General features: G+C 41.7%; 2 protein-coding genes and 1 long non-coding RNA gene across 31 annotated transcripts in view; 1 reads left to right on the top strand and 2 right to left on the bottom strand.

Annotated features, from left to right (window-relative positions):
* Positions 1-14,100, top strand: part of LNX1 (ligand of numb-protein X 1) — a 108,230-nt gene extending 94,130 nt beyond the window's left edge. For all 8 annotated transcript variants that reach the window (XM_077301937.1, XM_077301943.1, XM_077301939.1 and 5 more), the window contains 4 exons: positions 67-247; positions 3,433-3,661; positions 11,521-11,679; positions 13,358-14,100. In XM_077301937.1, coding sequence (XP_077158052.1) covers positions 67-247; positions 3,433-3,661; positions 11,521-11,679; positions 13,358-13,493 — 705 coding nt within the window. In that variant the 3' untranslated portion in view covers positions 13,494-14,100. The remainder of the gene's footprint in view (positions 1-66; positions 248-3,432; positions 3,662-11,520; positions 11,680-13,357) is intronic.
* LOC143819868 (uncharacterized) lies at positions 243-6,988 on the bottom strand. The gene is made up of 3 exons (XR_013225135.1): positions 5,769-6,988; positions 3,725-4,173; positions 243-1,346 (listed from the first exon to the last, which is right to left on the bottom strand). It is a non-coding gene; the product is annotated as an uncharacterized LOC143819868 (long non-coding RNA).
* A 556-nt stretch (positions 14,101-14,656) lies between the features above and the next one.
* Positions 14,657-25,913, bottom strand: part of FIP1L1 (factor interacting with PAPOLA and CPSF1) — a 39,830-nt gene continuing 28,573 nt past the window's right edge. For 14 of the 22 annotated variants that reach the window (XM_077301945.1, XM_077301947.1, XM_077301951.1 and 11 more), the window contains 4 exons: positions 25,015-25,070; positions 20,203-20,416; positions 15,988-16,125; positions 14,657-14,986 (listed from right to left, as the gene is read on the bottom strand). In XM_077301945.1, coding sequence (XP_077158060.1) covers positions 14,836-14,986; positions 15,988-16,125; positions 20,203-20,416; positions 25,015-25,070 — 559 coding nt within the window. In that variant the 3' untranslated portion in view covers positions 14,657-14,835. The remainder of the gene's footprint in view (positions 14,987-15,987; positions 16,126-20,202; positions 20,417-25,014; positions 25,071-25,913) is intronic. The other 8 variants (XM_077301946.1, XM_077301948.1, XM_077301956.1 and 5 more) reach the window with 3 other exon arrangements.

Genomic DNA, 25,913 nt, shown 5'->3' with positions numbered 1-25,913 from the left:
AGAGTCGTTCATCACAATTGGTTCTGCACATGCACCAGTCTGATGCTTGCTCTTTGTCCTCCATAGGCTGCCCTCCACGCGGTCACCTGTCATGAAAAGGTGGTGGTTGTCCGAAAAGAGAATGCAGAGTCGTTGGGAATGACTGTGGCAGGCGGCGCATCCTCCCACAGGGAATGGGATTTGCCTATATATGTAATAAGTGTTGAGCCAGGTGGAGTCATCAGCAGAAATGGCAGAATCAAAACAGGTAACAGTAGGCAGGTTCAGAGAGGGGGGGAAAGGCACAATTTGGAAACGGAAACAATGATTGAATCTTTCTGAACTATACCAACCACTGTGCCAAGGCTCATATGTCTATGAAAGAATTGGTTGCAATAGTTGCCTCATCCTATATCACATAAAATTAGACTTGAGGAGATTACATGGGGGTTTTCCTGGCTTTCTACAAACTATGCAAAACTGAAATATTCAGGAGGTATTTTTACAGACAATGGGCGAGTATTGTATAAAAAGCCTTTCAAAGTTACTTAGATAAATTATTGGGAACTGTGGGCTGTACGACTGCATCTAGTTTGCTGTGGGCTGGATCCTGTTGTGTAATTGTGCAACATTTAATATGTCATGTCAACACATCTTGCTTCAGATCTGTTTTTAGTTGCTTCTGTTGGTTCTACACACCAAATTGTTTGTTCTTTTTCGAGTTGGTTCTAGAGAATCCTAGAATCATAGAGTTGGACAGGACCTACAGGGCCATCAAGTCCAATCCCCTGCACAATGCAGGAATGCACGTTCTGTTGGTTCTACAACCCACATACTATTTCCATGTTTAGTCATTGTCCCATCTTCTTGGTTGTATCAACTTACTCTAATCTGTCCAAGTAGGAAAGGTGGTCTACAAACAATATACAGAAAAATAGAAATGTTTCTGCTCTAAGTTATGCACATACAAGAGACAATTCCAAACAAGAAGGGTGTCCACGCTCCCCTCCTTCTGCCCTAGTAGCTTGCCAATCCAGCATTTTTATATCGGCAGTATTTTATAAAATTTTAAGGTGTTTTAAAGCAAAAGGAACAAAGTGTCTTGGGGGAAATTATTACTGTGGGGTTCTTTTGAAAGCTGTGCACCAGCTGCTTGCCTCATGGAATCCTGGCCCAAGCAACAAGATTTGCTTGATGCAGTCAGGGCGGCCAAGGAGCCTACATCACGGGGGCTACATACAAAAAGCATTTTCTCCCACAGCATTTTGAAACTTGTTTCCTTACACAGATGGATTTGGCTCATTTCCAGAGAGGAGGCATACATCACCCTTGAGCTTTGCTCTTGCTGGTTGCTCTGATCATCAGGCCTGTGAAAGGGAAGCAAGAGGCGAGAGATTTGTAATAGAAATAATCTTTCTGGCTAGTGGAGGCTTTGCATTCACATTAAAACACTTAAGCCTTAAATATAAAAACACCCTTTGGACACAGAAAACATGTTCAGAGATGCCTAAGAGGACCTCTGTCCAGATGCTATAAAATGTGACTGGAATTTAACTGATTTATATAAGGAAAGTGGGGAAGACAGTTTTAGAGAAATCCTTTCCCTCTAGAGATTATGAACCTGAAAATGCTTTAAAAAAAAATCAGTCGTACTTAACCCCTTATATGATGCCAAGAAGGAATTGTGGTCTGAAATCATGAACCAGATGGAGGAGACAACTAGTCATAGCTTCCTTTCTGAACCACGTCATTTGAAAGATACTGCAAGAATGTTCAGGCTGAGAGACTTAAGAGCAAATATGTTAATTTGGTGCATGGCTTGTAAAGAAACAAGCCTCTGACTCACCTCCCGCAGCGAACTGACTTGGATGACTCAGAGAGTGCAGACAAGAACCTGATGTTTCCAGGGGAAATGGACACCCCCACCCCACACATACACACATACAAACACTTACTAGAATTCATTACCAGAATTCTGTTTTGGGTCATATTTCTATCCAAAAAAAAAATTGAGAATTCACTAAGCCCATGTATTTTCAATCTATAAATAAGTGAGTATCCAGGGTTAAGATATACATCGCAGAGTCTTTGTCTTCGCCACATGGCTGCCTCAAGGACTTTAGTCAAACATGCACTGGGAATTCCTCTGGGAACATAATGTCAGAGCACACTCAAACTTGTGACTTTCTATTGCACAAAGGACGATACAGGGCTTTTGGATGCTTATAGAATTTACATTTGGTGGGAGTGAGCCTGAAGATTCAGCAGCTGTGCTGATTATGATCGGAGACTGGAGTCCTAGGCACAGGAATTTCATCTTTCTTCAGTGTTGTGTTCTCTGATGAAGACATTTTGAAACAGCATACGATACCGGATTCCTGTCACAATATATACTGTTCTCTGCTACATGTCCTTTTGTACTATGGTTTTATAATGCATTATGTTTTACTACATGTATATGCATTAAAGTTAAACTATATATCAGGATCTCATTACATATTACACAGTACACATGGTTCCACTTTTATGGCTCTGTGATATTGCTGGAGAGAACAGAGGAGTCTGGCCATCCTTGCATAAGGAGCACGAAGGCTATTCTCCCAGCTGCTTCTGCCAATTAGAGGGTAGTTAAAATAATGGCACCTCCAACTGCTTAACATTCAGTTAAATAAAACAAAAGTCCAGCAGCATCTTAAAGACTATGTTTATTTCAACATTAGGCTTTAGAATGTCATTGGACTTCTGTTTTATTACATTGTTTATTTATCATATGGCATGGGTGTAATATAGCCAAGAGATCCTAAGACTGTTTGGCTGCCAGGCAAGAGACATTCAGAGTGGTTTGCCATGGCCTGCCCCCATATTACAGCCCAGGTATTCCTTAGAAGTTGCCCTCCCAAGTGTTGGCCAGGGCTGATCCTGCTTTGCTTCCGAGATTTGACAGGATCAGGTTTGCCTGGGCTATGTAGGTCAAGTTATTACACTCAAAAAGACTGATGTTTGCAATTAATACTCAGTTGCAGACAAACACAAGTTTGTCACATTTAGCCATATATCATTCATTTCTAAAAAATGAGAAGCCAGGTACAAGTCCAAGAGAAGTCGCACAATTATAAGAGATAAAGTGCACAGCAGGGTATATAATATACAATGAGACCATCACATTTTGCTTATTCTGTCTTTGATGTACATGTACTTTATAAAACCTTATACTGTCTCATGATCATTAGGTGTATATCTATGTGTTATATCGTGATACGCTGTTCTTATTGGTTGCTTAAGCTTTTGATGATATCATCAAGGTGGCCAAAGCTTTGTCAGAAAGTTCTACTGTCGTGTAAATAATTAAATCTGTCTGTGGTTTGACTAGCATGGGGGTAGAGACACAGGTCTTGAACAGGAAGTGTTCTGGGCAATGCATACTGATCCCCCCCCTCATTTCCTGTCCAATAGGTGATATTCTGCTCAATGTAAATGGAATTGATCTGACAGGTGTCAGCCGTGGAGAGGCTGTGGCCCTTTTGAAAAACACCTCCTCGTCTGTAATCCTCAAAGCGCTGGAACTACAGGAGTGTGAGTCCCTGGTGGACGAGAACGACGGGGCCCTGCTCAGCGCCCCTTTGGACCCCTCGGGCCTCAGTGAATGGTCCCCTTCCTGGGTGATGTGGCTTGAGCTGCCGCGGTAAGTCAAAAAGCCCCGTCTGTGTCCTGTACAGAACGAGGAGGAAAGGTTTACGGTGCTTACCTGGCCCTTTCTCCAGGCTTGATTCACTGCATCAACAACTTAATGAGATCCAGACTGAGTCAGAGAATTTGATTTAAAATACCTCCTGCCTTGTTGTCACACATTCTCCATTTCATTATATTTTAATACATCCGTATATGGAAAAGGGGCATCTAGATCTGCTTTTAAGGGGCGATCCTAAAGAAGCCCATGTTTGAAAACGCGCCTGGTCTTCAAAGGAGGAAGAGCAACTCTGCATGCATGCAAAAGCCCCTAGCACAAAAATAGCTGGGAGGGTGGCTCTCCATGGACCACCCTGCCTCCTCCCAAGTCCCTGAAGCTTGCAGATTCCCCAGATGCCGCTGCATTAGTTATATGCACTTTAAAATGTTTGGCTTTGGCCAGATGTTCAGAAAGTGTGTGCGTGTACAACGGGGAAGGTCTGAAAACTCCTTCGTCCTCGGTCTGCCCTGTAAAAAGAAAGAAAGAAAGAAAATGTAAGGGCCGGAAGCAGCTGTGTTGTAATTTTAGGGAAAATAATAAAAACCACAGAGTGCGTAGTTTGTCACCCACTCACACAGGGCACTTTAATGTTTCCATGGGACATAAATCCTGCCTCATTGCCGTGTTCCTCTAAACCTGATGAGGTCCAGTCTGGTGGATGCAGAATTAAATCCATGCTTAGCCTGAAAATCTAGAAACCCATAAATAAGAGAAATTTGCATCCAAATAAGAATCCTCTTGAACAACTGTCCACACTCCTCCTCTTGTTTTCCCCAGTTTTTGGATTAAATGTTTTGATTGCCCCCTAACCAGTTGGCTCTCTGTGTGTGCTCACGCACATGCCTAAATTCTGCATGCATTGCATATATAATATATCACAAAAATATTCAGCTTGGGTTTTTCAAACTGCATGAATCCCTCAAGTATTAATTGGGAAGACCTCAGTTAATAACGAGGCAGAACTGGTCTGTCACTACCAGGCATGTTCTTCAATGAGCAGGGAGCATTTGGTATATTCTCAGAACCAAATGCACTTCCACTCCAGGCTAGGCAGTAGTGAGGCCCAACAAACCTGGCCAGTGTAGGGTTGGATCTCAAGAAGAGAGCAGTAACTCACTTTAAGTTCTCAGTTTTAAGTTCTCTTTCTGAAGTTTTGGGTATAAGCACAGCTAAACTCATCAAAAACTAAATCCTTCCAAATTAAAAATACAAACAAATAGTACTGCGGAAACACTCTGCCGAATGAGATCAGGACCCCGAGGGACCTTAAACAGTTCTTTGTTCTGCCAGGCCTTTGGTTGAGGCCAAGAAATATCATCAAAATCTAGCCTTCCTACTTAAAGCGCCTAATGTACATGTTAATATTGCCTGCCAGTGATATGGATGCCCTTTATGCACGTCTCTCTCTCAAAAGAAAAAGAGAGTCTGTCTGAATCGTTGAGACTTGCTTTCCATGCTAATAATTTATAGGACCAATGTTTTTTATTGATTTAATATGATTTTACATAATTTAGAACTGTTATGAGCTGCCCTGAACCCTCTGGGAAAGGGCAGCATACAAGCGCAAAAATAAATAAATAAACAAACAAACAAACAAACAAACAAATAAATAAATAAATAGTACCATTTTCTATCCTCTGTGTCCCAAAGTTATACATGCCATGCTACTTTCTTCCTGGCACGCATTTTGTTAGTCTTATATCCTATATATTATTAGTCCCATTGTGACTGTTTGAGACAATTTCTGTCCAAATACTAGGCTTTAGTTTCTTCACTACTCTTTTTTCCTTGTTTGCAATTCCAATTCCGACCCTTAATGGCAAAAGCTAAAAATTGGGTGCTAAGGTCACACCGGGTAGAGTAGCTCTAACTTCTCTTTCGCTAGTTTTGGGTAGAAGCACAATTAAAGGCTTCAAAAACTAGGGCAGCCTTCTAAATTAAAAACAAAAACAAATTGTACAGTTCTCCCTGCTCCAAAGCTAGACATGATGTGCTCCCTTCCTCCGACCTCCCCCCTCTGCCGTCCCCTCCTGGCTTCTTTTACTTCAGGAAAATTACCCACCATGTCAGAAGGTCTGCAAACAGGAAGTTCATTGTAATCATATCTCCAGCTGCAGCCCCACTCGGCAACACAGGGCCACCGTTGATAGGAAACACTGGAGGGGATTAGCATGCTGAACTGGTGCATTGGTTTTCTTACGTTCAGATTAAAAGCGGGTCAGTGGTGGGAGGACAGTATAAAGCTGGTTATAATTGACAGGAACAGAGGTGGATTTATTATTAGCACTTCCTTGTTTGGGCAGAAATTCAGGACTCAGAATATGGGTTTAGTTGCTTAACAGAACAAGTTACTAGATACTTTAATCTTACCGAGTGAATTATAGAGCCTCTTTTCTTTCTCAGTATTTGACTTTCAGATACTCACAGTCCACATCTGGAAGATCTTTAGTGGGGTATTTTTTTTTTTTTTTTGCCAACCATTTATCACATTATACTGCATATGAATTTATTCTCCCCTCCCATTCTCCTTGTCTGAGAATGTGACTTTTCTGTACCTGCTTAGTGTCGGTAAGGGCCACTGCCCACCCTGGTCTTCCAGGGGTCAGATAAGCATCAAGGACATTTTGCCAAAGCCTTCCCTGCAGTTCCCAGACTGTCTTGCAGAAATAACAGTCTTGAAGGCCTAGGAAGTAATTTATTCGAATATTCGAGGTATTAATTTCCTTTCTCCAGCGGTAATCAAAGGGCCCTACAACTTCTCTGTTAATTCAAGAATAGAGAAAAACAGGAAGTTAAGAGTGTGATTAATGGAGAAGGGAAAAGAGCAAGCAAGAAGGAGGCAGCGGGATACGAGGGGGCACCAACAAGTGGGTCTGGGAAGGCAAAAGCAAGAGGAAGAGAAGTTGGGAGGGAGCAGGGGAGTGGGAGGAAGAAAGGCAAGAATAACTTTCCTTCCGTTGTTATTATTATTAGAAGAACATTTTAGGGTAGAATGGGAATTGGGGAGGTCACCAGCACTTAGCCCACTAGCCTAAGGCCAGCAAGAGGAGTCCAATCCTTTGATGTAGATTCCTAGGAAAGAATGCAGACCAGCAGTGTTACAAAACCCACACAGGCCACATCCCTGCTTTCATTGTCAGGTGCAGAAAGGAGGGGCTACAGGCACTAAACTGAGGAATGGGCAGTCCATCCTACTTTACAACCCTTCCTTCTTAGCCTCATACACGGGCAAGGCTTGCTTTCACCCATCATTAGTGTTCGCTCTTAGAAAAGGTTCCCTCTGCTTCCCTTTACACTATCCAGACCCAACCAGAGCACCAAAGAAAATCTAGGGTTGCCATGTCCCCCCCCCCCCCCCGGCCATTGGCAGGGGATGGGGAGATAGAGTTGCCAGATATAGGATTGTAAAAGCCCTGGAGATTTGGGGATGGAGCTTGGCGAGGATAGGAACCTCAGTGAGATACAATGCTATAGAGTTATGGATGCCAACCTCCGGACGGGACTAATGATGCTTGGGAAAGTGGCATAACAACAACAACAACATTTTATAGCCCACCCTTCCGGGTAGGCTCAGAACGGATAACAATAGGATTTATACAATTTAATTTTACATTGGTAAACAATTTTTGACCTTTCCAACTAAATCATTTCAATCAATTTATATTAAATTATATTTGTAAACTGCCTTCTTAGCCTTGTAGAGGGTGCCTGATTTTGTTGGACAGGTTGTTTTGTTGTTTGTTGTTATTTGTTGTTTTGTGGGTACAACTACATCCTTGCCAGGCTCCACCCTCAAATCTCTAGAGGTTTCTCAACCTGGATCTGGCAACCCTACCCTTATATAGGGACCCAGCAATGCAATAGAGTGTCCACCCTCCATTTATTCCTGGGGGACTGATTTTTGTAGACTGGAGATGAGGTGTAATTCCAGGGGTCCCCAGGTCCCAGCTGGAGGCTGGCAACTCTAAATAAATCACATCACTTGTCTGTGGGCCCCAGGGTAACCAGGGGCTCTGGGATTTGTCTCTTTGGGTCCCCCTTCTTATAGGGTTCCTATATAAAAGATGACTTGATGGTCCCTGGCCTTACAGCACTTCCAAACTTCTGGAGGGCCTGCAAAATAGCGCTCTTCCATTTAGGTTAAAAAATTTTTTTTACTATAGTTTCCTTGAAATGTTATTGTAATTTGTACTTTTATTGATGTACCACGCCCCGAGACCAGTTTTGGAGAGGGGCAGGCTCAAAACCACAAAATCAATCAAATTCACTTTAGAACTAGGCAAAACTAAGGAGGTGGTGAGCTCCCCGTCACTGGCAGTCTTCAAGCAAAGGTTGGATACACACTTCTTTGGATGCTTTAGGATGCTTACAGCTGATCCTGCGTAGAGCAGGGGGTTGGACTAGATGGCCTGCATGGCCCCTTCCAACTCTATGATTCTATGATTCAGTCCTCACCACATGTGTAGACACTGGCACATCAGGCCATTTGGACAGTGGGAATAGAATCAGCTACACAAATGGATTGGAGGTGCCCCCCCCCCCCCGTACTTACTGGCTGATTGGAGGCTGCCCAGCAACATGTCAAGGCCTGAGCCAAGCCCAAAGCAGTGGCAACATCACAGACAGCAGGGTGGAACCTGGACAGAGACAAGAGACACAGGAAAGAGGACCCAGCCTGGAGTGGAAATGGGAACAGGCAGCCCCAACCTCACTAGGCCCGAGCCAGCTGGAGGCAAATTCCTTTAGAGGAGGTTGGGTGGGGGAAGCAGGGTGTGCCCAGACAAGGACTGCCAGGGTTGGATTGGGAAATACCTGGAGATTTGTGGGTGGAGCTTGAGTGGGTTTGGGGAGGGGGGGACTTCAGTGTGGTGAGGCCACAGAGTCCACCTTCCAAAGTGGCCATTTCATTCAGGTGAACTGATCTCTGCTGTCTGGAGATTATGGCTGGAGATCTGAGCTTACAACTAATGTTTGCCAGCTCTGGGTAGGAAACACCTGTGGTCTGTTTTTGGGGGGAGGGGGGGCAGGAAGTGGGCAGGATTTAGTGTGGGGAGGGACCTCAATGGAGTATAATGCCATGGGGTCCATTCTCCAAAGCAGCAATTTTCTCCAAGAGAACTAATCTCTGTCACCTGGAGATGCACTGTAAAACTAGGGGATCCCCTGTAGGCTGGTAACCCTTGCCCTGGTCCCTGCCAGTCTACAGGATCTAGCCCCTGGACTGGAGAGTGAAAAGTATTTGAAACCTGTGCTGTATAGATGGTTTTGCTGATTAGTACTAGTAGGAAGACACCTCCCACCCTTTTAAAACTGAGAGGCGACTGCACAACTATAGCATGCTTGTGAGTTAGTTGGTAGCTATTACTAATGGTTCAATCCTGGTGACATTTGGTTATGACCTTGGCAAGCACCACCATTAAATCCTGCAAGTTTATATCTTTATGAAAAATGGAATTCATCGTGCTGAGTCCCACACAGACGGCAAAGCAATTCAGCCAGCCTCCTGTGGAAGGAGGATCAAGGGACACCTGCTTTTCACATTAGCAGCCATCTAGCTGTTGCACAAACACTGCACCCCAAATCTTGCCAGCAGGTGAATATTTGTAGATCCCAAGGGACTCGTTTTGCAGGGCTATTAAAGCCCTGCTGCAGAACAAAGCAAAAACCTAATCCTATAACAAAAGTCTATTTTTAAGGATTACTTTAAAAACTCACAATTATGTTCCCTTTCCAGTGTGAAACTATCGCTCAGTGTTGCCCATGTTGGACGACACTAAATTAGAAGTTTAGTTGCTGCAGTGGCCCAAAATGCAAATATTTTAACAAGTTTTATTGGACCAGCTGTGATGCTGGCATAGGGCAGCCAGCTTCCAAGTTGCACTGAACCCTGCTTCAAACAGGAATAATAATTCTGTCCAATAAGAGGGCTGGCATGGTTAATATTCTAATCTGAAGGACTGGGTTTGATTCTCCACTCCTCCTGCTGGGGAACCTTCAGCCAGTCACGGTTTTCTCAGAATTCTGTCCACCCCCTCACCCCAGGTGCCTGTTGTGGGGAGATGAAAGGAAGATGATTGTAAGCCACTTAAGAGACTCCAAGAGGTAAAGTGAGGTATAAAAACCAACTCCTCTTCAATAAAAACTTATTTTCCATCTGGGAGCTGTTTTTTAAAAGGTAATACATAGAAAATGTAAAACCATTCACATTCCAAAATTGAAATAGCAAATAAATTGGCTCTGGCATATTTTGGAAAATCTGAGGGTGGTGTTTGATAGGATTTGGAAACAGGCATTTATTAGAGACGAGATACTTGGCTGCTTTTTGTTCTGGGACAAAATGCCCCTAGTCTTAAAATATTCCAAGTTGCTTGCCTTTCCATCCAACTTCTAATTCAGCAGGCTGCTCCAATTTCATCCAATATTTAAATGGTGGTTGGTTGGTCTAATAGTCCCAGTCAAAGTTCTCCTCCCCATGCCCATGCTGAGATATACCAGTTGCACAGGGGATATTGCTGTTGTACTTCCAGATGCTACAAAAGAGGTGACCACATTCCTGCATTGACCGTTTATTTGTTGGAATTTAAAATGCTATGGCTATTTGACTGTCTAGTTTGGGAGTTTTGAGAGCCTAAATAATGGCTAATAAGCCTAAGAATGTTCCCATCTCTTTGGAGATGGAGGAATCTACCAGACTTCAAAATGCCAGTTGGCTCAAGTACTATTTTGTTAAATGCCTGCTTGATCATAATTCAGTCTTTTTTTAAAAAAACCTCTTATGCAAATAATGAGAGACTTGGATATCTAGTGCATGTAACTAAAGGAGCTGGGACAGCACGACAAAGCTGTTTTTATTTTCTACTTTAGGGAGTTCAGAGATTTGAGACCCATGATGGGCATTTGAAGGGATGCAATCTTCAGGTTCCCAGTTATCACCAGCTGAAGGAACAGCTACACAGGAGCCTGGGGGAGGCTCTGCCCCTCCTCTAGGCCATTTGTTCCTTCCTCCAGAGCCAGGATGATTCTGCTTACCTCTTGTGTCCCTCCTTCCTACTCTGTAGTCCTGAACTGGATAGCCCAGGCTAGTATTTGGGTGAGAGACCTCCAAGGATTTGGGTGGAGTCCTTCCAAGGAACACTAGAGGTCACGGCACAAGAGCAAGGCATTGGCAAAACCACTTCCCAAAGTCCCTTGCCTGGCTGACAGACCTTCCTCGGATCACCTGGCTACACTACACACATACCATATGGTAAATGCCAAGTCCTATTCAGGGTGTCCGAGGCCCTGGAGAATGTCCACCCTCCCCAACAACTGCTTTGAAAGCTTCCCCCCCCCCCCACACACACACTCATCCTCTTTGGGGCAGAACATTTTCCTCACTTGGCCAAAAGACTCTAGTACCTATTTCTACCTTAGAAGCTGGAAGTCTTGATCTCCCATATCACATTAAGCTTGGGGGATAAGTACATGATTAGCCCACCTTATGTGTTCATCAACCTCTTTATGCTATGGTTCAAAATGAGACATTCTGGTTTTCATCCATCAAGATTAGGGATGCAGCAGTTATTAAAATGGGAAAGACTCCCAGCCTGTGGGACAAAAATCACCCTCACTTTGTATTACTTGTCCCACCTACAAAATGTGGTTTATGACCTAAATCAAGTGCACTATGCAGAATGTGCAGCTCGTCTGTTAGATGTATATGGTTAAACAGATTTTTTTTTTTTAAAAAAAGGTAAGACGCAATAGAGAATCACCTCAACAATAGTTTTAATTGCTCAGAGCACCACTGACCAGAGTGACTGTTTTCCCCTTAGGTATTTGTACAGCTGCAAAGAAATCGTATTACGAAGAAATACAGCGGGAAGCCTTGGCTTCAGTATCGTAGGAGGTTATGAAGAAAACAGTGGAAACAAACCATTCTTTATCAAATCCATTGTTGGAGGGACTCCAGCCTATAATGATGGAAGAATCAGGTAATGATAATCAAACCGATCACCAGTTAGTTCTTTCCATCTGAATATCCCAACAGTTCCCAATAATTAAGGGCCATCCACCCTGTAAGTCGGCACATAGTCTCCAGACATTGCAGGATATGGAAAGCCACTCTTGGGCTTGTGTGTTTTTCTTTCGAGAGAACATGTCTCATAAAACACAGATGTATGCTTGGTTCATATGACCTGTTCAGTCTGGTAGGCAAATTCCATAAGCAGACTACACCAATAAAAGGTAACATACACATGTCCCTACCTGATGACACAGCACATTTTGGAAGGAAGGTGGGAACCTAAGACCCAGGGTTGCACTCAAGTTTTACATGTCTGACTGCCAAGCAGCAGAGCAGAATAGAATTACCAGAGCAAAAGAAGGTACAGGTATGGCCATCTACACCACAATAGCCCCTCCCTCAATGCTGCTGCAAGCATCTAGTGTCTAAAAGTAGTTTGGTGTGACCGCTAAATTGGGGTGATTTTGACAATACGTTTTTAGAGAAAAGCAAGTTGCAGTTTGCTAAAGCACCCCAAATTTAATGTCTCAAACTGATTTCTTTCAAACAAGTAATATGAACTTGACTGAATACTGGTCATGAATGCTAATCATATTGGGTTGAATCAAGCCAGCTTTTTTCAATTAATCTCATTTAATTCCCCCTTGATATAACCCTGGGCCTAAGCACTGGATTTGGGAGAAGGGAGTGTTGCATGGTCATAGAGGCCCACACCCTTTTCCACCAGTGAAAAAGCTGGTTGGATCCAACCCCGTGATGTTCCCTTGTATTAAACTGCAGAGCACTGTGCGTGACAGTCTTGCTTGCACTGAAATGATTCTGACAGGACTGGGATCAATGTACCCATTTAACATGGCTTGCCTTCTGATAAAAGTCAAAACCTGGAAGGAATCAAGGGATTTATACATTAAAGTAGGTTCATTTTTATCCCAGTGCAATAAAACCTATCAGAAGAGCTACAGAGACAGACACCATACATCCATAAAACACTTTACATTCAAAAGGCGCCCCAAAGAAAGTGCAGCATTAGGAACAACTGGGTTTCCCTACTAGGTCCAAGCAGGTAGAGACGGTTTCTAACAAAATGATTAAAGTGGTAAGTTGTTGATTAAATTGTTTGGTACCTTTTAGATAAAACAGTAGTCTTAGCTAGAGCAAATTTATGACTAGTGACTTGCAAAAAAAAAATCCTGTAAGACTTATTTACAAAATGATATTAGTATGACAATAGGAAAAGTACATGACATGTATATTTTGTACATTACATCAGAATATAGGTCTGATGGACCTTTAAAGCCCTCATAGACAATGTTCATAAAGTCTTCTCATTTACTTCTAGAAATATCAGACTTGGAAATGAATTGCGATGGAAGTTCAGAAGGGTTAATTTATATCCAATGGGGTTTCACTAAATCCTAACTTATCTGCACTTCACTTGACTTCTTGATTCATATTACCACACTGCTCACTAACAAATCTTTGATTTCTCCTAACCCTGCTACCCTTTTTGACAAAACAAATGACTAGGGTTGCTCCAGAATTCAAGACCAGCTGAGGAAGATTCCTCCCTGACCATAGAAATTTACTATTTAAGTTGCTTAAAGCTGCCAATAATTATTTATACCTTCCCACTTTCAATTTTCCAGGTGTGGCGACCTCCTCCTTGCAGTTAATGGCAGAAATATTTCTGGAATGGTGCATGCTAGTTTGGCAAGGATGCTAAAGGAGCTGAAGGGGAGAATCACACTCACCATTGTGTCCTGGCCTGGCACTTTTGTATAAAGATTCACTTCAGCTGGAGAGCAACCAATTGTTTGACACGAACAAAGCACTTAATATGAGCATCTGTTTGCTCCACTATCTGGTCAATTGTCTACTTGTAGAAGAAAATTGTGAAATGTAAATGTGCATACAACAGAATGGTCTTAAGAAGAAATACTTCATGGTATGTGTTAGAAAAACATGCACTTTTAAAATATGGAAGTCCACAGAGATCATAAATCAGGGTACACATTCTTGCTGCTCCGTCTCATATGTTTGTATTTTTTATATCTAATCAAAGCGGCAGTAGTAATATATCCCACTGACAGTTTTTAAAAGAAAATAAATTTGAACACTTAGTTTGCAAATGTTTCCAAGAGGTCTTCAATAACTGGTGAGATACTTTTCTAACAATTAAAGTGGCCGCATGTCTTCAAGACACGGATAGCACTAGGATGATGACATGAAAGCCCCTTTTTGTGGTCTGTATGAAGCAGATCTTTTTCAAAACACTTTTGTTTCCTAGTGTGTAATAACTGTGAATGAAAATTTCATTTCTACTGTTAAGATAATGGTAATTGTAACTTGTAAAGCCAGGTTATTTTCATTAAAAAATGCACAAAATACACTTTTCTCTCCAGTGGTTCTCATTCATGACATACAATTGTTTTTCTTCCATGTTCTGCCTACTATGTCCCATTCTGAATTAACATACTAACCACAAGAGTAATAGACAACTACTTGCCAAGGAGAAAGGATGGAAATTCCAGGTTTATTCATGACAAATTAATTGAGGGACAAAGGAAGGGGGAATGGGAGCAGCTGAATGCACCACCTTTCCAAGAGCAGGTGAAGCAAGCTTCACAAACGGATGCCATTGCAGCACAGTAAGGATATCGTGGCTTTTAAGGGGCTATGTAAGGAAAGGAAGCAGGTAGAGGGTCTATGGAATGTCTATTTACACAACACATCTATATGATCAGTCTCCAATTAATGTTAGTTCTGCTTCATTCTTCCATGATGTGTGTGCTGAGACACGGAACAGCTCCAGACTTGTTCTTTAGTATTTGGAAAGGCTTCATAAACTTGCAAAGAAAGTGCACAGAATTCTCACCATCCAAGTGTAACTCTCACTGTGTACCTTCTGTGGTCTTTCTAGTGTAGGTAAGACAAAACAATGTTGCTTAAACATGAAAAATTCACTCTTTTTATTTTCAAAAAATTCAAATTAAACTTATGCTTTATACTAACAGAACAGATTAAGAGCAATTTTTTTTTGTTAAGACCCAGAAAAATAATCAGTTTTAGAGCAATTTATTTCTGGTACTAATATAATAAGCAGATAGGCAAAAGTCACACATGCCTATTCTGTTGGGGCAGCTTCAGTGTTCTCCTGTTCTGGGGCAGGTTCTCCACCACCTGTTTCTTTTCCTTCTTTGCTCTTTTTGGATTTTTTGTGTTTGTGCCTCCTGTGACTGTCTCCCTCTTCACTGTCATGCCGGCGCCTACTGTTACTAGGAGAAAAGCAACAGAGAAGAACACTTTATTTAGCAAAAATGTTTCGGTTTAAAGGCACTCAAATTCAGTACCACCCTGACTGGAAGCCAAGTTCTGATGTCCTAAAGTTAATGCCTAAGAGCTCACACATATCATAACAGCTCACCCAAGCCTCTTAAGCATGTCCAATAAAAAACTAGAAAGGGACCAAAGAAAATCTCACCATTATTTCATCTTGCAACAGATATTCTAGAGTAGGAGTGGGCAGCTTGCTTGGCACAAAATATTACACTGAATATCTTTATCATCACATGATCTAATTTCTCTGTAACCAGGAGGCCAGTCTTCTTTCGATAAACAAAAGTTGAGATTCTTTAAAGGGACTATTTTAATCTTGCTCTGTAAACCTTACATGAAATAAGTAGCCTTTAATTATTGTATAACAAGGCCTTTAAAAGCTGTTAAGACTGGAAAATCTTTAAAAACAATGAGGCCTGCCTATTAACAGTGACAGAGACAAACTTCTAGAAGATATATTGCTAGCAGTTAGTTTTTTGTCTGTTTCACAATGCAATACAAAATAATTTCATCCTCCATTATCCCTAGCCAGTTGGCTTCACTTAGATTGAAGGAACCCCAACTGTGAGAATACAAATGCATGTATTCTGTCTTCAATCTGTCAAGTTTGATGAAAACACAACTTAAAGATGGGGTTTACCTTCAATTGTGTAGAAATCCAGTAGATATTACATCTCAGACTAGAAACTACAATAATGATGAGATTTGATTTTGTTGGCTCCTGCAGGAGGAAAGCCTTATATGTCTAACCATTAAGCTCTTGAAAAACAAATTTAAGCATATTTCCTGTTCTGCTCCCCTGAAATAAAGGCTACCACGGAAAAAAAAAAACTATTGTTGGCTCTACTTTAACATGCCAACAACCGAAAAGCAGCAGTCAGAATCTTCCTTTGATACTTCCATTGTCTTCCTGTCCCACAGAAGCACCAGAATAGCCAACCTTCGAGATGACTTGTGTCTCGTCTCTTCCTTTTCTCGATGTCTCCTTTCTCGGTGTCGTTCCTCCTTCTCCCTGCTTGCTCTATGCCGCTCATAGCCTCTTTCTGCATATTCTCTGTACCTATACCGCTCTTCATCACTGTAAAGAAAACAAACAAATCCCATCATTGTCTAGTAAGTGAAGGAATGCTGAAATAGAATCCACTCCAGATTCCTGCTGTATACAAATTAAAATACAGAGCTAAATGCACTGAGAGATCTTCAGGTGCTCTCTACATACAACACAGTCTGATTTTCCAAGGTACTGGGAATCTTTAATGTCAAATACCGTATAAAGACTGGTAAAGTTCTAACAATGGGTAACATTTTAGGGTGGAAGGCATAAATTAAGAACAGAATTATATGGCCAGTGATTAAATACTATTGCTTCGAAGGATTACTGTGACAGCAGCATGGGAGTTTGCTTCAACAGCAGGTTTCCACTCATAAGAAACTATGTACCAGAGTACCATCACTAACAGAAAAACACAATCTGCCCATTTTTTTCCTCTCTGGTTATGGAAGGGATCTTAAAGTACCAGAGCAAGCAATGGGATGGAGGGAATGGGATGAAAGAGAATTGCATCTCAAACCCCACAGTTTACTACCAGTTAGGGAACTTGGGGCATAGATGTGTGTTCTGCCAAAAGCACGCTCTTGTGCCCACTCTTCAGTTATGCCCCTCTATACAAGGTATGTGATATTGCAAGGAATGCAGTGTGGCAAGGGTGTGTGCAAACCAGAAATCTGCTTCTTCCAGAGAGAAGCTCATTTATACCCTGCCTTTCTCCCCACTGGGGACCCAAAGCCGATTACATAGTTCTCCTCTTGTTTTTTATCCATACAACAGCCCTATGAGATAGGTTAGGGTGAGAGTCTGTGACTGACTTAAGGCCATTCAGCCCACTTCCATGGCAGAGTCGGGATTCAAAGACAGGCCTCCCAGACCCTAGTCCCAACATTCTACTCACAGTGGCTGTCATTGCATGATCAACCATCAATATGGGAAAGCCAAGGCAGCCCACAGACAGGCTCCAGGTCTTCAGTTTTCTGACAGCATGACTTGCTGAGTGATGACACAGTTCAGAATTTTAATTTACCAACAGGTACATCATAATTAAAGGCTTGGAGTCCCACCTTATCTTACTTCTCAGCTTCTGATCATGAGCCAGCATCTAAAGAGCAAGAGGTTCTTGCACTAGAGCACTTGCACATTAAAAGACATTCTCCAGCAGCTGACTCCTCTGTTATATCGCAAACGGTCCTTGGAACTCCCCTCAGTTCCAAAATCCAATTGCTGTGTGGCATCAACAGCTGCTCTTCGGGGGGGTGGGGGGACTAACTCAAAACAAGTGTCATGCTTCCTTAAGCTGAAAGAACTGGTTTTGCACCTCTTTGATCATGGCCATCTCCAGCTCCATGATCTGTGCACAGATTGTAAAGAACTGGACAAGGATCTAAAAGGTTCTTAGGAAGACTGAAACCTCACAAAACAAAGTACTACAGTGTACCTCCTAAATATCTTCCATGGCCAAAATTACTACAGATGGATGCTGTTAAGGTTTTTTCTGTGTTTGTGCTTGTTGATTTCTCAACATAAATTAAGATAGTAGGAGCCCAATACTCAATTTTTCTTAAGCAAGTCATTTTTCAAGAGTATATCAGATTACTAATCTAGCAATACACTGCCTAAACATTTTAAGTATTTCCTTTTATTTAGGATTTGACAGACTGAGGTTGGGAAGGACAAATGTCAAAACTGTCTATCTGGAAGAATATGGAAACTGGAACTGGAAATATCCAGTTATTGATCGAGCTATTTAACATCCATTTTAGCTTGAACCAATCACCTTCTTGGGACTACTGGGCAGATGTACAGCATCCTGATTGACAAGTTGAATCAGTTGACTGCATCTGATTGGAAATCTACAAAGTCTTCAGGGTGTTACGAGTGTCAGAAAGCCCCACTGGAAGGCTTTCAGGTCCCTTAACTCACAACACTTAAATTAAGCATGTGGAGAAGATATGCCCCATTTCATGCTCTAAGCCTTTGGGTGTGAATTTTAAACTTCTCTAAAAGGCTGAAGGAGGAAGTCCTTTGTACACTGAGGGGTAGTGCCCTCATGTTGCCTAATTTTTGGTACTCCAATTCACAAACATTTCCTCCACCACTGGAAAACTGTTAAAAAATAAAGAAATTCTGAAGCAATATATATTCAACACTGTGATATCTCAACGATCTGCAGTTTTCGAACCTCCCACTTTTTCTGTTACTTTCCTAATCAAACTTGTGCTAGGCTAAGGGCCTTCTGGTTTCTTACACAGCCATGTGGCAGCAGCTTTACTGCAGATGTTGGATAATTTAGTCACAAAACACACACACATACAAAACTCCTTCCCCCCTCCCTTACTGATAAGTTTGGCAGCAACACAGAGACTTCTTGAGGCCTGGAAAACATTAAGGTTCATTTCAAGCACCCTTGAATGACCAGACTTTTTTTGGGCCTTCAATCAAGCTGCCTAAGAAACAGATGTTAAATGGATCTAACATCTAACACACTGACCCTGTAATTTGTAACACAAAACACATACAAAGTTTGCATCACCACAAAACAAACCCTACGGACAAAAAGAATGACATCTTTACACCTCAATTCAAGTCTTGGGTTGGTTGCAGACATAGTGGAAAAGTTTTGTTTTGTTTTTAAAATTTCTTCCCAACTAGGTTTACCATGGTAACACCTACCTGTGTTGCTCTCCTTGAAATACATGGAAAAATTAAAGCAACGCACTAAAAACATAATGTATGTTAGGTATGCAACATTCTGAAACCAGAGATTGAATAATTAAAAAGCAGCATCAAGTGGTGTATAAGTTAGAATGTTATTCAGTGGTATCAGAACTAAAGTTGGGGCTTATTATGCAAAATGATTATGCAAGATTTGTTCACTGTCTCCCTGTATCTTAAAGCAGGGGTAGTCAACCTGTGGTCCTCCAGCAAACACTGGCTGGGGCTCATGGGAATTGTAGTCCATGAACATCTGGAGGACCACAGGTTGATTAGCCCTGTCTTAAAGGCTAGAGAATTCAACTGTTAGCAGACAGTCTACTTGCAGAAATCATATTCCTTGTGGCTGCAAAATACAAACAACATGTGATGGCAAGGAACCAATCAATTTTTTAAGCAGCTGTACATGTACCCAGAAGGAAACTACACCACTGCAGGCCAGGCACAGCTGTTTTCTGTACTACACTCCGCATTTGAAACCACTGAGTTTCAAAAGAAGTCTCATAAGCAGTGCAGGTACATCCCCACAATGGCTGCTCTTACAAGAATTAGTCAAAAGTCTCTGTTTACAGCCTAGTGAGCAGCCAAAAATGCACTCAAGAGACGCAAGCTACAGTGGCTTCATTAAAGAGTGATACACCAACCACAAAGACTGAACTTTATTAGGAACTGTGGTATGCTTATACCTTTTTGGGGGACCTGTTCAAAATGAATCATGACAATGACTTGGTCAAACATATATAGCAAGCCAGTTATCATTGGAAGACCCAAGTATATGCTTGTTGCTCCTTAGGACTTGGTAGATCTGGCAGACTGGGGAGAGAATTAGGGTGGGGGTTAGTGGTCTGGGAAGGGAATTGGGATTGTTTTAATGTAATTTTACTGTATATTTCACTTGGTTGATAAGTTGCCACAAGACGGAAGGACCGGGAGTGGCAGCATAAAAACATGACTGAAAATAGATCAAAAATAGATAGAAGCTCCTTCTTGCCCAAATAAACTCATTAAGCAGCTAAACTGCAGCGGCTTTACACTGGATTTAGTTTCTGCAAGAATGTCAAATACAAAATAAAGGATGGAGTACTTGAACCCATCAAGCAGTTTTGTGAACTTCCTAAAAAGCAATGTGATCTGAGAACAAAGTTTTCCCCTTCTATTAAAAATGAAAACCATCATCTTCATACCAGTTGTCTGGTGAACATTTTGTACATACCGTTTGTGTTTTTCAAACTTCTGGTTTGCATTTGTTAATGGTCTCTAGCAACACACAAAGAGTAAGAAGAGAGCAACATTCTTTTCTTCCTTAAGAATATACAGCTACCTAAAAACTTACACAGGTCTCCAGGGCAGGCACAGGACTCAGAAAGTTCAGCATTAGATTTAACCCACCTGTTGAACACACTAGGAGTAGGGCTGTGGTCACGCTCCCGCTCCCTGTCCCTGGTACGCTCTCGCTCCCTGTCACGGTCGCGATCCCTTTCTCTATCTCGATCTCTCTCCCGTTCTCTCTCTTTATCTCTTCTGGAGTAATAATCCCACTGTTTGCTTGTGTCCATGAGACTAGTCCACGATGGAGCAGAACCTGCAAGGTGCGGAAAGGTGACTAAAGAGAAAAATGCCAGTATTAGAAAGCAAAAAAAAAAAAAAAAAAAAAGCTGGAATATAACTGAAAAGTGTATCATGGATCACTCTTGAAATCAATTCCATTTGCGTAAGCTACTTTAGATGAAAGCCTAGAATGAAATGAATGACTGTCTATGCTAGGCTTTCTCAACCAGGGTTTCATGAAACCCTGGCATTTCTTGACGGTCCTGGAAGGGTTTTCCAAATGGGTTGGAGTTAATTTTTAATATATTTTTTAAAAATTGTTAAACATTTATTGGGTGATATGACTATATATGGTCATGCTGAAACCCCCTCCCATGGCTAATGATGGGCTAGGAGATGGTGGAAAAGGGAGGGGGCCCTGGGTGGACATGTATACAGCTATGCTTCCCAACCATATTCTGCATGACTGTGGGACTTTTGGGGTTTCTTGAAGCCTGAAGAATGTTCCAGGGGTTTCTCAACAGTAAAAAAGTTGAGAAAGGCTGGTCTAGCCACTTCATTTGCATGCTACTTTATCAAGTGGATAATGAAATTTCATAGCGCAAATATTTGCTATTTTTCTACTATGAATAAGTAATCAGCACTGTGGAAACATAAATAATTACCAAGTTGGCCCCCTGCTGTGTTTGTGATTTGTGATTTAACTAATGTAATTCTCAAATTGAAATTCAAACAGGCACAGAAACACTGGTATTAAACATTTTAGACCAAAGTAACTTGCAAGAACCCCTATCAAGTGAGTTTTTAGATAAACTGTAATAATTATGAAGAGGCCAAACATTCATCAAGATGGTAGTGGTGGGGATCTCTCTGGTACAGCGATGGCCAAAGCATAATGGCAAGGGCTCATGGAAACTGTAGTCCATGGACATCTGGAGAGCCACTGGTACATTAGAATTTGACATTAACACATAACAAATTGGCTCCTGCTTTCTAAGCAGTAAACAAAATTCCTTGTCAACACAAAGCTTTGGTTTAAAAGCACGTTTTGAGAGAGTTCTATTTAAGAAGAGTCATCCTCTAGCATTTCTGCATTATCATTTGTTAGCTATGGCCAGGATCCAAAGCATACATATGAAAGCCTTTCACCTTCTGGAAGCAGCTTATGTGCATAGAGAAATGAGGAGCTAAATGGATGAGAAAACCCTCATATGTGCATGTGTACATGAAACTCTTGGCACAGATTACACTGGACTTCCTAGCTTGGATTCAGATAAATTTCCATGGAGGGAAAGTATTCCTATCGTGGAAGCACTATTTCCTCCTCTCTACAGCAACCCAAATGAGCCCAGAAAAGATGGTCCCAGGGGGAGGGGGAGATAGGGATCTCCCACGGAATAGCCTGGGGGAATCAAGGATCTGCAGATGGCAATGGACAAAAGATTGTCCTGTTACACACTTAAGCAGAGGATGGATCAACCCTCCTTACATGGCTAGCCAGACTATTATTAAGTAGAAAGCAAAGAAAAATTTGTGTTTCTACTGGCAACCAAGAGGAATACAATAAACTATTGAGGGAGGGTGGTGAGGAAGGGCGAAAAGCACTGAAATGCTACTTCCAGCAACTACCTGCTATAATATACAGCAGCAGTAGCACCAGAGACACAACACTGTTTTTGACTACAGAGGCTAAGGGGGAAAAACAAAGGAAGTTTTAAAAAATTGAAAACTGGATCTTTTTCAAATCCTTCCAAGTCCCACTTTTTATTACAAAGGGATAAAGACAGAAGAGCAAAAAGCAGCTGGATTTTAGTTCTTAGACATATTCATAAGAAACTCAGTATAAAAACCTGAGCTCTAAATCCAACTCCTTTTCATCTACATGAACAGAAGTTGTATTATGATCAGTTTGGTCACACATGTAAAAGCAGGTGGATGGGTGGTAGGAAGGACAGCAGCTTTCAACACCCTTAACAAAGTAAATGAAAACATCTCTTATTATGGTACATATGCCATAACAATGTAAGAGACTGCTTTTATGTATATTTAAATAACTGTTTCCTTTTTGTTAGTTAGGTAGTTCGTTCTCTGTGCACAATCCTTCAGTGAAAAATCCATATGGGAGAACCTATTCATACGTTTCCTTCAGCATTATTCCAAAGGCCAGAAGAAAGCATAGTAGCCAATCTTTTCTTAAACTGTCCACTGCACCAAGAAGGCAAAGTAAACTATGCAACCCTCTAGCAGATTCAGTGAACACAGGTTTCAGAGATAGCCATTTCAGCCTGCTTTTAAACGAGAGGCTGACCATACTACACATTGTCTGAGAATTAATGTGAGACACCCCCCCAAATATGCAAGACTGGGAAGACAGTTAAAATGCCTGCACACATGCATTAATCAAGACATCTGTTTCCCATTAATAGTCATTTTGAACCACATCTGCTTTTTGTTACCTGAAGCAAAATTTGGGTTTGCTCATTCACAGCCAAACGCTCCTCCCCGCTTTATTGCAGTTTCCAGGCTTGCTCCTGGGTCCCCCTAATCACACACCCAAGGCACTTGTATTCTTCCCACAAGGGGGAGAGGAACAGTGACTGAGTTATGTGGACATCAGTCCCCAAAGCAACGCTATCCTTAAAACCCTAGGCTCAAGCCAAAGGCCTTCAGTTTTGAAAACAATTCAAACTCAGAGGGATTAATTGATGACAGACTGAGAATCATTTGTCCGTTATAAGCTTTCCCCACTTTGCAGTAACTAAAAGGCAGGAGTACCCAACTAGAAGAGAGTGGTGTGTGTATTTAGCCTCCCCCAACCTTTCTTGGCCAGAGTCTGCATAGGATCTGCACAGGCCTTACGCTAAAGTGTTTTCCACTGACAAATGCATGAAGGGGTTAAAAGCCCCAATGAGCAGATTAGTAGTTAGGTTGAACATTCAAGGAAGAAGGGGAAACACTTTACAAAGTTATTTTCTGCTTGAGCAAAAAGGAAGGAGGAGGAAGCACTGAACTTCCTTGCTCTGAGAACACTACACAGTCGGTTCTGCTACTCTGGGATGCCTGGGTGCAATCCACAGGCTTCCTTGTCTCTTTGAACGGGGGAAATTCAAGTTTCTGCATTCTTCTCAGTTCTTGAGAATAAATCATGGCTATTCAAGCAGAATGGCAGACAGCACAAAAAACTTCACACGGTAACAGAGTAACAGATTGCTCAGACTTCTCAGAGCGGTAATGCATAATTCAGAAATTAAATACATGGCAGCGGAGTCAATGAGTTTTGAAACCAATGTCAGTGACCAAGGCAAAGACTGGACTCTGCAGACATTTCATCTGTGGATGCTTTAGTTATGCACACACCAAATAGTCACTTCAGTTGTCACAAAAGAAGCTAACTTGAGCCATTAAGCTTTCGTTATTTCCCCTCTATAGTGTGTGAGAATATAAGAGTGGCAAGGTGGAAGCTTTTTAAAAGGAAAAGGAACTTTAAAACGAGATCTGGACAACTGTTGCATTAAATTACCCGGGTTGCTTCCCATTTGCCATGACTGGGGCTGTGAATTCTAACCCTGGCCATGAAACGGATCAGGTGGAATCCAAACAGTTAATATCCAGATAGGCTTAATGGGTTAGAGGATACTAATGCCAAATGCACATGTGGAATTTTAGCCTTCCCTACAGTACTGTGGGGCTTCTGTACATTGTTTGGGGCTTCCTGGTGTGTGTATGTGTGAGGGGTTTGTATGATTGGCTCCAACCAGCATTGCTATGATGGGCTGGAAAGAGCACAGCAAAGCTGAGCTGGCTGCCAGGCACATAGGAAATTACAGATTTTCCTGTTACCAGTGGTACTATTTTCCATTCCCTTGTCGCAAAGCGGCCATTCTCCTTCATAACACCAAGTGAAACTTCCTTTTTAAAAAAATAAATAAATAAAATTGGTACTTAATGTATCAGTATAATGGTAATGTCAGTTACTTTCACCTCATTCACCCCAGTTGGTAAACTATTTCTGATATACCAGAATGTACCATCCAAGGTTATACATCTAACAGGCAAACAATTGGTTTTATTTTTTAACTGGCTAACAGCAATTTTACTGTCCACCCCCCACCGCCACCTCCTGTGCAAAGAGTGCACATAGTTTGGGTAATGGATGGTCAATAATATTCCAAATTATATACCAAATTAGCTTGGAAAGGGATAAACGATAGGCACTTGCATTTAGAATAATAAAAATGTTGTTAGTATAACCGGGGATTTTTGTAGTCTTGTTTGGGTACCAAAATAAAACCTTGGATATGATTTTTTGCACCAACCACAATTTTGTGCCTAGCTTCATCTATCAAGCTGTCATTTTGTAACCAGGAGCTAACAAGGCTCTTGGGGGGAAAGGAAAATTAAGTGGCTCCTGGGACGTTGGAAGTGTGCCTTGATTAGGCTCTATACCATAAAGCTGGCAACGCTGTTAAAATTAAATTATTCTAGTCTCATCCTGGACAGTTTGCTTGTACCACAACATCCCTTTACAAGAGGGAAGCATTATATGCAAAAATACAGATTATATGTATTTAGGAGAAGTAGACCCATAAGAGCAAAACAGAGGTTAGCTGAAAAGTACCACAACCCATTTTAAAAACGCTTTGACATACTTACCACCACCATATGGAAATGCACGAGTTGAACGACTATCGTAGCCAGAGGAATGTCCACTGTTGGAAGAAAAACTAAGTCAGGTCCCCGTCTTGGTCTAGTTCATTTAGAATGGCCAACTTCTTTTAGTTCTACAAGTCGGAATGCGCAAATATGTATGAAATTTGAGCTTCTTTGACTTTCACTGGGGCCTAAGTACTTGTGCTTACACAAGTTCATGGTTTCCGTAGTTTTATATATTTGTCGTGCAGATCTTGCTTTCACCACTGGTACAATGAAGGGCAGCATCACTAATTCTTTCCTTGCATTAGTGAGTTTCAGAGTTACTCTGATGACAATTTGGAGTAATTGTATATACAGAACTATGCAGGCTAATCATGGCTAATGAACTATCTTCTCAATGCTTTTAAAAAATCCATTACTAGTTAAATACTAATTCCACCCCCCTTCCAACAGCTTTCACAATTTTATTTACTACAGAAAGAAGACAACGTGATTCAAAGCCTCATTTAGGAATCCTTACAAAAATGATGTGCCCCAATGCAAGCCTTTGGGGAATCTCTCTTACACTAAAGTTGTATTGTCAAGAGCTAGCTTGGTGCAGTGGTTAAGAGCAGCAGTCTCTAAACAGGAAAACCGCACTTGATTCTTCACTCTTTGTCCACATGCAGCAAGCGGGGTGACCTCGGGCCAGTTACAGTTCTCTCAGAGCTCTCTCAGCCTCACCCACCTCACAGGGTGTCTTGTTGTGAGGAGAGGAAGGGTAGGCAATTGTAAGCAGCTTTGACACTCCCTCAGGCAGCAAAAAAGTGGGGTCCAAAAACTATTCTCTTCTTCTTAGAGGTGACAAATATTGGTGGAGAGATCAGATTCCAATTTATAGAGCAATCCTGTGGAGAATT

The sequence above is a fragment of the Paroedura picta genome, chromosome 10 (assembly GCF_049243985.1).
Source record: "Paroedura picta isolate Pp20150507F chromosome 10, Ppicta_v3.0, whole genome shotgun sequence".
Taxonomy (NCBI): domain Eukaryota; kingdom Metazoa; phylum Chordata; class Lepidosauria; order Squamata; family Gekkonidae; genus Paroedura; species Paroedura picta.
Note: the sequence above shows the minus strand (reverse complement) of the source record. Positions and strands in the feature narration are given on the sequence as shown.